Source organism: Antedon mediterranea, chromosome 3, assembly GCF_964355755.1.
Source record: "Antedon mediterranea chromosome 3, ecAntMedi1.1, whole genome shotgun sequence".
Lineage (NCBI taxonomy): Eukaryota > Metazoa > Echinodermata > Crinoidea > Comatulida > Antedonidae > Antedon > Antedon mediterranea.
The window spans coordinates 31,388,102-31,405,794 of NC_092672.1; the positions used below are offsets into that span (position 1 = coordinate 31,388,102).

At 33.6% G+C, this 17,693-nt stretch overlaps 2 protein-coding genes across 4 annotated transcripts in view; one reads left to right on the forward strand and one right to left on the reverse strand.

Annotated features, from left to right (window-relative positions):
* LOC140045211 (uncharacterized) overlaps window positions 1–17,693 on the reverse strand; it is a 147,617-nt gene that overhangs the window by 39,876 nt on the left and 90,048 nt on the right. The window lies entirely within an intron of this gene.
* LOC140043346 (uncharacterized) lies at window positions 10,685–14,599 on the forward strand. The gene is made up of 9 exons (XM_072087849.1): window positions 10,685–10,914; window positions 11,688–11,719; window positions 12,023–12,212; window positions 12,312–12,846; window positions 12,971–13,157; window positions 13,265–13,507; window positions 13,593–13,764; window positions 13,873–14,021; window positions 14,156–14,599. The coding sequence occupies exons 1-9, from the start codon at window positions 10,685–10,687 to the stop codon at window positions 14,344–14,346; spliced, it is 1,929 nt and encodes a 642-aa protein (XP_071943950.1). The 3' UTR covers window positions 14,347–14,599.

Sequence of the window (17,693 nt, forward strand, 5' to 3'; positions counted from 1 at the left end):
TAACATCCGGATATTTTCTGACAGGGTCACTCAAAACATAATACTCATACTTAATTTATAAGTATTTAGTAGATCCTATCTAAAGACCACCTCTTTCTAGGACCACTCTATTGTTATATGCGCAATCTAGCTTTAATATTTTAAAAAAAAATGATTTGTTTATATTGTACAGATTCTCAGAATCTATTAATTGAAGAGATTATAGAAGCTATTTCGATCGACATGGTAATTAATTCGACACTAAACACAGAAGAAACCATTTATTTTCTAGTTTTCTCAATAATTAATGGGTGTCTGATCTAGAAAATCAAATGCCATAAAGATTCACCAATAACTCTTGTATAGATATTTAGTACATGGACCAACAGACAAGCAAACATGGTATAAATATTGGATGAAGTAATAAATAAATCTGAATCGGTGAAAAAAATGTATTTAAATTTTGCTACAAGTTTTGTATCAGATATCTTGTACATGGACATAACAAGCAAACATGGTTGTGAGCATACAGTAGGAGGGAATAAATGAATCTGAAACAGGGGAAAAATGTAATGAAATTGTGCTAAGAGTTTTGTATCAGATATCTTGTACATGGGCAGACAAGCAAACAGGGTTGTGAGCATATTGTAGGAGGGAATACATGTATGCGAGCATAACAACAGGGAAGCATCAGGACGTACTTCCTTCAAGCATGTCGTCAAACGTGGATTTTGATACACTTGATTCAACTCTGATAAAACAATGCACTTTCGATCATGTTTCTACCAGCTCTTTAAACAATCAGCCTAGGCAAACCAAACACTAGATTACCATCGAAAGTAGAATATATTTAAACGATTAAAGTACATAGTGATAGCAATATTTACAAAATAAAACATATTATCTTACCCTGAGCCATTTTGATTCCTAATATATATCAAATAATAAGCAAGACCATAACAATTGCGAATGAAAAAAAAAACCACTTGTTTTACAATGCTCGAGAATTTGAACGGAATTGCAACAGGAAGAGAATTTCCTGCTTGAGGTTTCGATTCTACTACAGGAAGAGAAGACAATCGGATATTCCAAATATGGGCGTAGGTAGGGCATTGGTAGAAAGAAGTGTGCAATACAAGGTGCATATAAAAAAAAAATCATTGATTGTTATGTTTTTTTTTATTGATTCGAATTCTAGTATATTGCAAAAAAATTATATAATAAAATATTATGTAAATGAAAGATAAACATATTCTTGTATTATATTGATTTTTTAACAATTGGTTAACGTTTAAGTAGCAGATATAATGTATATTGATTCAGATATTATAACATTTTGTCTAATATGGTTTTGGTTGAATTTAAATTTACCGATTATTAAAAGGGGGATGAAAAAGGGGAGGATGAAAAAGGGGAGAGGGAAAAAGGGGAGAGGAAAGAGTCGCGGAGAAGGGGGGGTTGTGGTGGTGAGAATTAGGTGGGAAAAAGTGGGAGGCCAAAGAGAGAAAGAAAGGTCTTTTGGACATTTATTTTATTACTTATAATAAAATAAGTGTGAGTTTAATATAAAACATGTGAATCGACAGACCACTGAATAAATTCATATTCATTCCCATTTGCTGGTAGTAATAATTATTTATTTTTGAGAACTCCTACTTTAAACGTATTTCTGTTAGGTTGTATTCCGATTACCATGGGAAAATTAAAAGCCAACCAAGTGTAACAATGGGGGTGGGGGCGAAGAAGAAAGGGTGAGAGCAAAGAGGAGAGGGTGGAGACGAAGAGGAGAGGGTGGGGGATTGGGGCTGATGGGTTTGGGGGTTCGATAAACATGGTGAAATGAAATGCTGCTGAACTTATCTAATGTCTTATTTTTGCATTATAATTTTCAAATTAAAGAGGGGGTGGGGGTGGGGGCCCTTGGATGTGCCTAAGAATCATAATCATCGGTTTCTAGGAACATTATCAATATTATTCAGTTATGTTGAGTCATGTCTAACATATTGAGTCATGCCAAGTAATCTTTTACCACAAATGTAATTCCCATGATGATGATTATGATCATTTAACAACATCTCAAAATCTACCATCCATTGTTCACATAGGAAATGAATATTACAATGAATTCAACATTTTTAAAACCAAATATACTGACAGTAGACCACCTAATAACTGGACATATTCCACACCCAAATAAAGTGTCCCCATAATAGAGGTGTCTCCAGAATAGCAGTTTGCCATAGTGTTAAAAGACATACATTGACAGTTCGTTTCACAGGAGAGTGTCCCTTAAATAGGGTGTCCAATGAATTAGACAGTCCCCTGAATAGGGGTGTCCCAAAAAGATGGATTCTGATGTACTTACCAGAACCATTGGTAACCAGATGAAGACAAAATCTTCTTTTTATAGTTTCAATATATCTTACGACCACATTTTCAGTACACACTATAACAGTAAGATTAAATACTGTTGGGATTTCAACCAGTGTTCCGATACTAACAACCCAGCAAGACATCGATTATATTATGTTTTGAGACGACAGGGACCAAGCTGTGACAGACAGTGTCTTGTTTCTAAACACGAAACACTAGATAACACCATTGACAGGAAAAGAACATGAAGCGGTGTACATTTTTTTGTATTAAATGCGTTTACATAACCAATCACTTACGGGATTATCAAATGTATTTGTGAATCATAATTGCCGACAGGGGCGGAAGTGGCTTCAAGTAGTATTGAACATATTCTAATAATGTAGTTTAATCTAACTAGTCTTTCACAAAATACTATCTATATTTCAATTTTAGTTATTGAAATTATTAAAACATAAATTAATTATGGTATGAAATCTTTTAATTTATTATCTTTTTCATTCAGAATTCAAGAATTGTTTGATTCCAATAAATTGATTGATAAATATTAATGATAATAATGAATATTACAATGGTAGGATAAAGATGATAATGATAGTGATAAATTAATTATGATATGTTAATGTTTCTGTAAAAAAATATGTAATATTGTTATATACAAAAAAAGATGTGACATTTTTGAAAATATGGTGAATAAACAACTTTAGGTGGTTGAAAAACAAAAAGAATGTTGTGACAATTTGGTTGTTATCCTTCTGGAGAACGATGACGATGTTACAGATAAATCACAATGATCATGACATCATCATCTTTATGACATAGATGACAAAAACGATAAGATAACAATAATGATTAAAACCATGAACAATGGCTACGCATATAATATATAATAAAATAATAACAATAAATAATTGTTTAAGTTTAAGTATATTATATTTAAAACTTATACAAATCAATTTTAAAAACAAAAATTTAAAAAAGCTGTAATACTTTAATTACATGTGTTTTTTCTCGTATTCTAAAAGATTCAAAGTTGCATAGAAAATGGATAGAACTTTTGTATATATAATCTCATGTATACTTTTACGTGTGTTAACTAGTATCAGTATAGCCATAATAATGTGTTGTTTGTAAACTATAGTAATCAATAATATAATAATGTCTACAGTCTACATCCAATAAATCCCATGTATTTTAAGAGGCACTATATGTCAACAAATAATTATTAGTCCTCTCTCCATGACGGTTGTCACATAATGCTTTGTATTATTTTTTATTGTATTTATATGTTTCATATGGACAGTTTGTCTGAAATAAAGTTGAATTGAATTGAATTGAATTGAAATAGATCAAAGCTAGCAATTTCAAAAAACTAATATACTATAGAAATTTAAAAATTAATACATAACGTTCTTAATATCAACATTTCCCATTAGACGCAACTTGGATAAAAATTCAGCGAGAGTTTACAAGTAACCGAAGGAAACATTTCAAGTCAATATTCGCATTTCATCACATATCCTAGAAGATAATACTGGCTGACAGGCATTTTGATAATGTCACGTACTTATGGTCGTACATTTAGGGTATATTATAAACACATTCTGTTCACTATCAACGAAAAAAAAAAAATTACTTGAAATACAAAAATATAAGATTGTGTAATAAAGAAAAATAAATTGAACTTTAAAATTGAAAAGTAGGTCACTTGAAGTAGTAGTATGAAGCTACTAACAAAAGCATTATCATGGTAGAAATCTGTGGCCAGAAGCAACATATACAGTACGCTACACATAAAATTTAAAAATGAATACACCATAAGAGAAACCCTTAAATGTTCACTGAATTAGATGCGTGATCAGTTTTTAAAATAATTTTTTGGCCAGTAAAAACAATTTGACCCAATGGCTTAGTCTAACTTCTAGACAGAGTTTTGACTTAATTTTAGTAAAAAGATAAATAATTTGGCACATATGGCGTTTCATATGTACTACTTGAGCTTAAATTAAAACGTTGACTGGTGGACTAACATAAAAATGACAATAAATACATACTTGGGGCAAGTCTACCAATGGCTGTATGTACCAATCTAACTTAAGTGAGATGTTTCCCATAAATAAGTCAATAAATATTGATATTGTTTTCCCTTAAGTGATATTCACTATTGATACTGTAAGAGAATTTTAAGGGTGTTTTTGTGTAAGGTTCTATCTACACTATCAAACTACTACTAGACAAAAAAAGTATGATGTGCCTAGATATGGTAGTGATATGCTTAAATATGGTATTGATAGACAAAGCTTAAGTAAGAAAAAACGGTTAATAAATCCAAGTAAGCTTTCGGTTAGGTTAAACGGTTAGCATAATTAAAACAAAAATGTTTAGTACCTTGAATAGACTTCTGGCAATGAGTTTGATCTCTTTCGAAGAACCAACGGCGAATGTTTTAAAAGACGATTTTTCGCTTTAATCGACAACATTTTGACAGTGTTAACAACAACGCAATCCCAACAATAAATAATACGTTTTTTACAATAATTAAAACATGTATGCTACAGTATCACTTGACTTATTGGGTTCTAAATCCTGATTCAAATGATTTTATCAAAAGCTTCCGCTTACAATATATAGCTTTAAGGCCTGGAATGTAAACAACAAAATGTTAAGTTGTACAATTGTAGTTCAGTAGTTGATTGTTGTTTACTAATCCGTAAAGTAATTCAACATGAATACCCTAACACACCAATATATCCTGGTGACGAATTATATATAATATACTGGTGTTGTGAATAAATTTTACTTCGTCCGGAAATAATAAAAATAAAAATCTGAGCCATAGGTCACCATGTGCAAGAAGTATGACAGTTCAACAAACATATATTACCACGAAATACACCTACTGTCAAAATGTCTACAACACCACAATGCAAAAGTAAATTGGCTTCCGTCCGTCCGGACAATTCAAATTTTCTCACTAATGGCCGAAAAATATCAGCTTAGCTCGTAAAAATGTCAAAATGAAATTGAACTGATACTGCATCTACCAGTGTATTTATCAGTAGTGACGCGTTGTCATTAAATTTAAGCACTGTACTTTATCAATGAGGTTAAAAGATTTCATAATTAATTAAAGTTTTTAACACTTTGACTGCCAAAGGTTTTTCCAGTTAGAAACTGCCATCGCCAGCGTTTATAGCCCAATTCGATGTTTTTATTAAAGCTGATTGAAACTATGTATGTGATCTGATTTACATGTAATTTAGACAAAAATAATCATAAAGATTTTAGCTTTACAATGTTACCAAGAACGATTTTCAAATCGCAATATGTAAATCGTAATAGTAAAGTGAAAGTAACCCACTTTTTGAGTTTTTCGTAGTTTTGCGCAAGAAAGTCGAGATATTCGCGATTTTGTGCAAGACATCACAATATGAAAATATCGCCCGGTGAGATCAACAAACAACGAAAAAGTTACTTACACGGCACCGGTAGGCCTATAAAAACAAGTTTTCACTACCGAAAAATGTATTACATTTTATAAATCATAAATCTTACATCAATGTTTCGCCAAAATCCACATAGTAAAGACACCAGGCCTAGTTAACTAGGCCTAAAGTTGGTCCGGAACCGTTTTACGACTAGGCCTAGGCTATAGCCTAATACTACTAGCCTAGCTAGTAAACTGATGATAATATTCATACCATTTCTAAACAAGTTTGTTGCGTGAAACACGGCCACTTACAGTGAAACACCAAAACAATTAGGGTATACATACAATAATAAAATTAAAGACTTCATATTGAAAATTCATCCATTATTTTTTATTCAGATAACAAACAAACATGCCAATCCACATAAACCTTGTAATGCTTCGGCGGCATAGCTAGCGCGCGACCGATACACAATGCGCCAAACCATCGCTGTACGCGCTACTGTGATGCGCGGTGTATGTTATTTCGACAGGCACCATTTTGACAATCGTTCGTAACCAGATTAGTTACTTTCAAAAAGTAAAATAATCACGGTCCAGACCGAATATAGTGTCCATATTTATAGTATATACCAATAATTAACCTATCTACCGGATTTCGTAAAAAAACGCAAACGAAGATCTTCGTGTTTGGCAGTCAAGCGTTGTGTTTCCAAAAACGAAGATCTTCGTGTTTGGCAGTCAAAGTGTTAATATTTAAATATCATGCTCAGATATAATCCCCCTATCATACGTGATAATTCTATTGGACTTGTTTCTAATCTTATTCTTTATGCTCAAATTATAATTGCACTCCATCATATATACTTTTGACTGAAATTTCAGATTGAAACTTCAGATTGAAACTTCAGATTGATATTTCAGATTGAAATTTTAGTTTTGCACTGCCTGATAATGACAACCTACTAAATGATGAAATGTTTAATACAAAATATTAATTTATTTCATCATAAAGTCTCAGTAGATCCTGTATAACTGCAATGCAATATAATGTTTATTATAAAACATATTGAAAAGGTACGTCTATGGTAAGCTAATATTTTAACACCTAACACAACTTTTAAAAAAATGAAATAATTATCCAACATAAATGAATGCAATATAAAACTTACAGTGTTAAATTCAAGACCATCTATGTAATCAATAATATGAAACATGTCGTATTTCGAAGGCAACAGTTTGATGAAGCAAGCTCAACGCACACTTATCATAACCGTATTCCACGCGACTTAAATTATAACCTCTCATTGACTTATCTACGGCAACTAATATCAATTCCGTCGTTGTGATAATTTCCAGCAAAACCATGAACATATAAATGATGACATCAACGATATTAATAAGGTTGCGAATCTACAGACTCGTGGCCTCTCTAAGAGGAGGTCAAACATATTCTCATTGCGCTTGATGGGCCTATCGAGTCATATAAATCATCGTCACTTTTCAGAGTTATAATCTTTGATTATGTAAAACACTGTAGGGTTAATACAAAGATAGAAACTATGCAACTACGAACCCTCATATTTCGGATGCGAAATCTGAAAAATGAATAATTTGAAAGTTTAAGGCCACGTTCTAGGCAAAATAGCAGACACGTGAAGACTTCAGCACTTGGGGCCTCTCTCTTGCTTACGGAGAATGTATACATGAATGATTTTTTATACTAGCTTCAAATTGAACCAATATTTATAACTTTGGTTATACAAGTATTATTTAAACATTTTTTTTAAAGTTGTGGTAGAGGAGAGTTTTGGTAACCAATGTCCACTTTTTTTTCTTTTAAAACTCTAGCATAGTTCTATTTTGTTATATACAGTGAACTCTCTCTCTCTCTTTCTCAAAGCCCAACAGGTCCCTAAATCCTCTTCAGCATAAAAAACACATTCTGAATTTCCAGAAACCAGACATATTTTGCCAGCCCAGGTATAATTGGGACAGTTGTTGACTGTATTTTTCTTTTCATAAAATTATTATAAGTGTTTATACTCAGAAAAAGATGTGTCATTCTATTGTGACAATGAACAATATAAACATGTGACAATGACATTGTTACTAATATGTGACAAGTTAATTTTAATGCATTCAACACAAAGGAATTGGATGGAATACCATCCTTATCGCAGTAAATACCAAAAATCGTTGAAATAGACAATTGTGGGAAGTGAGTATTGTTACATGACATCATCAGTCCATTCAAAGAAAATCTTGGAAAAATTAATGGTATATTATTCATAATTTGTTTCTTCTAAACCCACATTGTTAACAAGAAATTATTATTTGACGCTAATTTTAAATGAATGAAACTATACGACACTTCACAGAACAATCATTGTGCCTAGTCTCAGACTGGATATCCTCTAGAGGGCAGTATTCAAAAGTGCCACTGTCTAATCTTCCCATCATGAATAGAACTATTGATAATATTAAACACATCTCTTCAATCATTTCCGTCGAGTGAATTATTTTGTAATTCATGCTGGTGTCTGTCTTCGGTAAACATATTTTCGAAAATGAAACATTTTTCGCTTACAAGTGTCATAGCAATTTAGCGTGAAGTGAATTACATGAATTTTTTTCTCTACATTTTGTATTTCAATGGAATTTGACCTGCATTTTATAAATCGTATGTTCATTTATTGTTGAAGCTTATATAATTGTGAAGAACAGCCAAAATTTATACAAAAAAATAATAATAAACGGATTTGATAACAATTGAAAGAAAATGTAATCATATTATAAAGTCCTGCACATTTAAAAAGGCATAGAAAAAATAGCCAGGTGATAACTGAATGTTAATTAATTAATTTTGAAACAAAGATTAAGAAATGTGTGAGAATGACAAAAAGCTTCCCCAACCGAGATTCAAACTTAGAAACTTCTGCTTGATATGCAGATGTCTTAACCATTAGACAAAAGCTTTATATATAATTTCTCTATAGTTATAAGTAGTCTTTATTATGAAATATACATTATTTTTTTTAATTAAAATGTAAAACATAAAAATTCTAGCATATTTTACTACAAATATACCAATATCTCTCTTCTTTTGTTATTGTAAATTAAACTCCCAAATGACGTGAAACATTTGTTCAAAAACAAAAAAGTCTTAAAATGTCGACAAGTATAATGATGAACCTTCCCAATGAGACACATTTAAAGTGTGGGTTTATCAGCCATGCATGCGTTAGGGACGCATAAATTCACTTATCAATCCAATTAGCGTTAAAAACCTGGCCAAAAGTTGTCTCATTTTACAAATCAGAATTATGGATGTTCACTATGTCCTCGATTAAACATAGCCCAGGAGATACTCGGAACAAAGATAATGAAAGAAAAATCTGTATCATACACTATCCAGAGAGGAACATCAAAGAGTCGCTATCATAGACATCATAGAGGGAGTAATAATGTCATGTTACTGCAGACATGTGGTAGTGACATGTGACACTTAATGTTACTAATGAATTGAATTAATCGACCGATTTTGTTTGTTTAAATAATGTATGCCTCATGTAGGTGGCAAACCTTGTTAGCTGGACTGGGAAAAAAGATATAAATGAATACGTAAACAAAACCAATTAGCCATAACAGTTTTTTCAACAAATAAACTGAAATTTTATTTGGCTTGTAGACTGTTGTGTTTCATTGTTTATTAAATATGTTTTATGCTGTATGGTTTCATGTTTTGATCGATATGAATAAAGAAAAAATAGTTTTTTAGAATGTGGTTTTACTTGAACAATGTTCATAACAAAAGATGTGTTTGGTTTCATTGTTTGACTGGATAGGTTGCACTTTTAGCAATGTTTACCATCTCTATGTTTACACAGATTTTTCTCTAACACATAAGAACAATCAAACTACAGTTTATCTTTAGAAATACATGGCTTAAACATCCAAAATACTTCCGACTGCAATCTGGTGGGAATGATATTCCTATCTCCATTAGAGTTATTAATGTTACAACGAATATACCTAAAACATATCCAAGTTTTATCACAGATAGCCTACATTGGCATAATATCGTGCTTATAAACTAAGTCTCATTTGAGCCAATAGGGAGTGCAGTTTAAAGAGTCATGAGTTAATACAACCCTGGAATTGGTCAGGATTGAACCCTGGAGCTTGGGATTGGAAGGAAGCATGTTAACCACCAAGCTACAGCTACACTGATATAAATCGCCAATTACAGGATGGATAAACCAATTTATGTTTTATCATGCTTATAAACTAAGTCTCATTTGAGGCTTAGGGAGTGCAGTTTAAAGAGTCATGAGTTACAACCAGGTCAGGATTGAACCCTGGACCTTGGGATTGGAAGGAAGCATGTTAACCACCTACAACTCCACTAATATCGGAGTTTACAGCATGGAAGTATACATTCCATACATGTAAATGTAGTGCGTGCGAAGACAGCTCATTATCTTTATCATAAGATATTATGTAGAAGAAATAAATGACAAAACCTAAAAAATGATGAAACAGTTCTTTATCCAATTTCATTTTAATTGGAAAACTAAATTCATCTTTTTTAAAGTACTTAAAGATCATGGAACATGGTATTTGAAGTTTTTGCAAAATAGTAGTATTATAGTTGTTTCCCCTGATGGACATTAAACAAACAATAAATTAAACGTTTTCAGGACATAATTAAAGTGTTTTCTGCTATTTCGCGCAACTGCTTTCAGTTCACGTTTATTCGGGTTTTTTCGGCCTTTTCCGGTAACCACTGATAGTGACGTCATAAGATGAAGAAAACTTTTTCGCGCCTGTGTGTGTACAAACTATTGCTTGGCCCGTGTCGTGTGTTCATGTTGACAATCTTGCATCTATCTCATAAAAATGCCGAAACGGTGTGTTTTCTTTGGGTGTAGTAACATTTCTAAAGATGAAATCAGTTTGCATTTCTTTCCTAAAGACAAATCCTTTTTTAAAAAGTGGGAAAAGGTTGTAGCAACCAAGAGAAAAAACTGGAAAGCCAGCCCGTATTCTTGTGTATGCTCTGAACACTTCAGCGAAGACCAGTTTGTGGAATATAATTCCGTCAAGGCCCAGCTTGGTTTTGCAAACAGGTTTGTAATAACTTACTATTCTAATAAGTAATATTAAAATATTAATAATATAATAATAATAATAATAATACTACAGTAACTAGGCGACTAGGCCTAGTAGTAGTAGCCCTACTTTAGGCCTAGTCCTAGTAAGTAGTAGTAAGCCTGGGTACTGTGTAGGCTTTTTCTGGTTACGGTCCTAGCTAGGCTAGCCTAAAGGCCCGGGGGCCTAGCCTAGGTTAGTTGAGGCGTCCGTGGGGTATGAAGAACAAACAATTGTGCACTGACACCAATTGTTCACTTTGCCTTTGTTTAATAATTAGGATAGGGGATAGACCTTGGCCTAGGCTAGTTATTATTTTTGAGACGTTGTGATTTGTTATTGAATCAATCTTTTTGATGGCATTGAAAATCTAAATCACGTATGGGACGATGACGATTTGAAGCAGTGTATCACCCGATCAAAAATAATTACTACTAGGCTAGTATTAGATGTTCCCAAATATGTTGGAAATTAAGAAGTTTGTGATCAAGATCAAATGCATAGGCCTATTTTCTTTTTACAGAAAAAAAAAATTAAAGCCTGATGCCATTCCCTTTCATCGTGTATGTTGTGAAGAACTGGCCAATGACAAACAGAAACTAGTCCCAGGCCGTTCTGCATACCAAAAAAGGGAAAGTGAAAGAGAGTCTGTTCACAACAAAAGTGAAATTGAAAGGGTGAGTGATTACCTAATGATCTGCAGCATAAATGACTTGTAAAATAATGTTGTGTACTCTAACTTCTAATTCAGAATATACAGCAGTATGACCGTTATTATTAATGGTGATTTTGGTTCTTGTTTTACTATATTCCAGATTTTGAAAGAAAATAAGGAAAATGTTTTTGAAAGTGAAAGTGAAGCTATGGTCAATGAAGATGGAAGTAGAAGATCTTGTGGTATAAATACCACAAGTGAAAAAAAATTCCATAAAGCTACAACTGTAAAGCCAGTTACAAGGACTGTTAAGATACAGACTTCATACAAAGGCCCCAGTAAATGCAAGTACCTTGTCAATTAATGTTTGACACTAGGTGGTGTTGCTAATAGCTTTAAATGTGTACATTTATTTTTATTTATTTTTTCAGCTGTCCAGTGTGTACCTCTCTGTTGTTCTAGAGGTACTCAATGTGAACTGTTGCTTCCATTTGCAACATCCAGTCCTATTGCAAGTGAAGATGAAGATGAAGGTATGGAGGTAGATGACAATGATGATTATTATATACCAAGTGACACATCAAATTCAAGTATTGAATTGGATGAAGGTGAAAGTGATGAGTAAGTACAAACGCCATGTTACAGTTTCATTTTGATGCAATCAATTACATGTTAGTTATTTTACATTCTGACCTTGTAAACCTTTTTATATTATTTCAGTTCTAATAACTTTGAGTACGAATTAAACCACGAGGTAAAATATGTTGTGTTCCGCTCAATGCTGCTTAGCCTATTTACCCTATGTCAACTGTGTGGCAAAAAAGGTGCTAAAGCAGCAACAACTTGTATAGGGACATTAATAATAATAAATCAGACTTGTCGAGCATGTGATGGAAGTTTCCAGTGGAAAAGCCAGCCATACATCGGAGCAATTCCAGCTGGAAATCTTTTATTGAGTGCTGCCATTTTGTTCTCTGGTGCTTTGCCAAGTAAGGCATTGAAATTGTTACGCTTTTGGGGTGTGACAATATATGAAAGACACACCTTCTTCAGACACCAAAACAAATTTTTAATACCTGCTGTTAACAATTTATGGGACAGAAAGCAAACAGATTTGCTTAGAGTGGCTCGACAGTCCGAAGTGACATTAGGTGGTGATGCACGATGTGACAGCATGGGGCATTCGGCAAAATATGGAAGCTATACTTTATTAGACCTGGATAGAAAAAAGATCTTGGCTATGGAGCTTGTTCAGGTAAGATTGTTGCTGCATGATTTCTTTGAAAATGTTGGAATTTTATTAAATTGATTTTTTTGAAATGATTACAGTAGTTACTGTGATTAACACTATTAGAATTTTTTTTTTAATTATTTCATAGAGTAACGAAACTAATGGAAGCTACCATATGGAACTAGAAGGATTGAAGCGGTGTCTGAATGTGCTTTGGAAAAGTAATGTTGCTATCGGAACTTTGGTAACGGACCGGCATGCTCAAATTCAGAAGTGGCTAAGAGACAACTGTAGTCAAATAACGCATTACTTTGATATCTGGCATGTGGCTAAAGGTAGGTTGGTTTACAAACATAATAATCTTGATTTCTTGTACTCAAATACTACAAATCTTTATTTTGAATACTTGCAACACATTATATTTTATTATTTACATTTTTAGGGTTAAAAAAGAAACTTGTTGCTCTTGAGAAGAGGAAAGGGTGTGAACAAGTTAACAAATGGCGCCGAAGCATAATTAATCATCTCTATTGGAGTGTTGTTACAAGTAACGGAAATGGGGACCTAGCTCTAGCAAAGTGGGATTCAATAACAAATCACATTGTGGATATTCATTCCGGTCATAGTGACTTGTTTCCGGCTTGCATTCATGGACCAGCTCAAAAAAAAAATTTTTTTACACCAGGTAAACCAATTATTATTTAACTTTTTGGGGCAAGTTTCTTCTCCAATATGTCCGATTTTTTGACTAATTATTTTTTGGTTTCTAGGGACAGAATGTAACGAAAAAGTAGCAGATATCCTGCAGAACAAGTACCTCATGAAAGATGTAGTGAAACTGTCTCCCTTAGGACAAACATATGGCGTCGAAGGTTTCCACAATCTTGTGAACCATTTTGCACCCAAGATGTTCCACTTTGGTTATTCTGGGATGAAAAGCAGGTATGTGCCTAGTTTATAATCAAATGTTCATTATTTATTTGTGTAGTGCTGTAATATTAGTATTTTCTAGGCCACATGATTCATGTTTGTATTGTTTTTGTCTTATAGACTTCTGCTTGCAGTTTTTCATTACAATGAGAATTCAGATCGTATTCAGGCAAGGACAAAAGATGGTGATCTCCAGTATGCCATTGCATTCCCAAAAGCAAAACAAGGTGGCCATACAGTCAAAAAAGTAATGACAGAATGTACATTTGGTAAGTCTATTTTAGTTACAATAAGCAACTAATTCTGGACATGGTGATTGATTTCTATTATGAATATGCTTTATAATGAAGACCTGGACTGCTCTGTGGTGAGAGATTATGTTCTGTTTATTTATTTTTTGTAGGGTATGTTGATGAACTGATTACAGAGGTAATGTCTGTTGTCGATGGTACTGCTGAATGCATTGACTTTGTTGACGCTCCCCCTCCCCTCTGTGCAAGTTTCGAACATCCAGACAAAACAGTAGCCATTGAAAGCCTGTTTACAAGGTTTCCAGAGACAGACTCAACATTAGATACATACACATCTAAGTAATGCGTTATTTGACTACAGTTGTCTCTTAGCCACTTCTGAATTTGAGCATGCCGGTCCGTTACCAAAGTTCCGATAGCAACATTACTTTTCCAAAGCACATTCAGACACAGCTTCAATCCTTCTAGTTCCATACGTTAGTTTCCATTAGTTTTGTGACTCTACGAAATAATATCAGATTGTAAATCTAATATGTTAATCACAGTAACTACTGTAATCATTCCAAAAAACTCAATTGAAGTCACATCGTGCATCACCACCTAATGTCACATCAGACTGTCAAGCCACTCTAAGCAAATCTGTTTGCTTTCTGTCCCATAAATTGTTAACAGACGGTATTAACAATTTTTTTGTTTTGAAGAAGGTGTGTCTTTCATATGTTGTCACACCCCAAAAGCTGGAATTGATCCGATGTATGGCTGGCTTTTCCACAACATTGGATACATACACATCTAAGTAATGAGTTATTTGACTACAGTTGTCTCTAAGCCACTTTTGAATTTGAGACAACGCTTGTTACACATCAAAGTTTGGGTAATAGAATCAGGGAATCCCAAGGAGAAATTCATACAATACAAAGGGCCTTACACAATGCTATGGAAATTCAAATCTAAATATACTGAAAATACCTGTATTTTTCATTTTAGGATTGTTGTACTGTTAATAAATGTTAATAAATTTGTATTGCATTAAAATATATATTGAATTTGTTGATTTTTATGGTTGATGGTAAACCAAACAGATGCTATTCAAATCTCAATTGACCTTTTGGTTGTTCTGAAAAGAACAGTTTGTTTTGGGTATAGTGCAGTATTGCAGATTTACATATTGAAACCTTCAAAATAAAAATTGTCCTCCATTCCAGGGGGTGGAAAATGGGCTCTTATACATGCCACTGCACATGAGGGCAGAACAACTCTCAAGTTTCTTCCAAGAAAGCCCCAACACCATCTCGCCAGTTGCCTGTAAGCCACATGCCTTCTACGTTTGTGCTCTGGGCCATCAAATGCAGCATCATATTGTTGCCGGTATTGAAGCCATGCTATTTCAAGTACATGCACATTTAAGCATGCTGCGACAAATCCAGGATGGTTGGTGATGCATGTATATCGCTCAGCATTGTACATTGTTTCCCCTTCATCCAGTCTACATTCCATTGATGGGATTTCCTGGCAGCACTTGCACTCACGATATGTTTGTTGTATCTGGCAATGGCCACACTTGCACCTTGAAAACAGTTTCAATACAATAATATATAGGCCTAATGACGTGTCCCCACCTGAACTATTATACTTGTATTATATATATTTGTTATTAATTAATAACAAGCTGTACCTTACGTCATGAGCATTAATTATATTTATTATTAATTATGCACAGAGTTTACTACAATTTAGCCTAGCTTTTTTCATACCACTGCATGCACTGATGGGTTAAGAACGAATTAATCACCTACTACTAGGCCTAGCTAGAGCCTAGGCCTACTACTACTAGCCTAGGCCTAGTCCCTAGTACTACTAGCCTAGCACCTTTCACTTTAGTAAATCGACACAAAAGCAACTTCAGTTTTACTAATTATTTTATTGCGTTTAAAAACACGATAATAATGTGCTATATAACTGACTGTAACTAACCATTCCAAAGTTTGGGTCCGTAATTGACCTAGGCCTAGGGCCATGTTGGTCTGGTCAATTTCGGGACCCTCAATTTCCCCACGACGTCGTTCTTCGCCGACTTCGCGTTGGTCGGCCTCACCTTCAGAATCGGTGAGATCGGGCTTATACATATAGGGTTGAATCGCCCTATTATTACATTCAATTTCATGCGTATCGATAACGTCATCTCCTTCATCTTCATCGATTTCGAATTCACAATGGATCGTTTCCTCTTCTAAAACAGAATCAGAACTGTCGAGATCGTACACAATACGTGTTGACATCTTGCAGTTATTTTTTTATACACAGTTTGTGCACTAAATGCGTCGCGACACCAGGGGCGCCAGAGTAGTAGTACAGTGTGTTCATCTTATGACGTCACGATTTATCGCATTGGATTTCCTGCTTCCAAATTCGACTTCGGAAATATAAACTCCGATGTATGTAAATCATAAAAAAATCATAATTTACGCTTATAAAATTTATTTTACCAAAACGTACTAATAAAATCAACATATTCAGACCCAAATCAGCCAAAAAACGTTATACATCAAATACCATGTTCCATGATCTTTAATAATGTACACGTGGAATCGTTCATGCGTTATAAATGTTTGCACTTTACATTTAAGGTCAACGACAAGGTCAAATTAAAGACCAGTGAAAACAACAATGAAAGGACTCATTCTTATGTATATATTTTCAACATTTGTAAATAGAATAGACTGTATGTTTTCATTCTTTCTTTACTCCATGCTCATACTAATTGAAATAATATGGAATAAAAATGAATTTTTTAAACTGTTTACAGAAGCTAGCATACACAAGTCAATGCCAAGGTCAGATAAAAGATTTTAAAAGCTTATTAGCACAGAAACAATGTTTTCATTGTCATTTTGATTGCTAATTACAAATACAGATGACTGTACTTAGAGAGTAGAGTTGAATGCAGAGCCCTGCAACTCAACTCTTGCTCTAAAAACCACAGACTTTGTGTTTTTGCTGGTATAAGACAGTATAAGATTATACAATTTGCTGTCCGGGTATTGATTGGCAAGGCGTATTTATTTATTTCAACAGGAGGCTGATCTAGAAAAAAGGGGGTACATAACATTCATAATATATAGAGTAGAAAACATACAGTATGGAACACTATATTAGGGCGACACTTTCTTTTATAACTCTATATGGCCAACTCCTATTCAGAGATACTTTGCTTTACTGTAAAACAATGAAGACAAATATGATTTATATAACATCATGCCCAATCCATATTCAGGAGACACCCCCATTAAAGGGACACTTTCCTGTAACACTAATGAAGATAAATGGAGATATCCCGATTGAGGGGACATTTCGTTGGGCTGGAAGCATTCTCTTAATAGGTGTCCCCTTAACATTGGGCAGTATACTGTATACAATTGTTTCCTGAATGACATCAACTGTACATTGAAAATGAAAGAATCTTGAATCTCAATGAAACAAAATGCAAATAAATTTATTCTACTAATCACTGTCCTATACAGATTAAAGAAATAAGATCGCTGACACGTGTTTACACAGATGTTGTATAATTACATCAAGTGTATTTAGCGGCCATACTACACACACAGTAGATGATGCCTCTACCAATGCAACAGTCTAATTACCTAATTGTTACTAGTATAATAAAGCTGAAAATATTCACCAGCAATT

Bases quoted from the DNA above. Each gene is read 5' to 3' on its own strand.
- LOC140043346 (XM_072087849.1), top strand. From the start codon at position 10,685: ATGCCGAAACGGTGTGTTTTCTTTGGGTGTAGTAACATTTCTAAAGAT. The intron at 12,213-12,311 runs GTAAGTACAAAC...ATATTATTTCAG, and splicing joins GATGAAGGTGAAAGTGATGA to TTCTAATAACTTTGAGTACG. The intron at 13,508-13,592 runs GTAAACCAATTA...TTTGGTTTCTAG, and splicing joins AAAAAATTTTTTTACACCAG to GGACAGAATGTAACGAAAAA.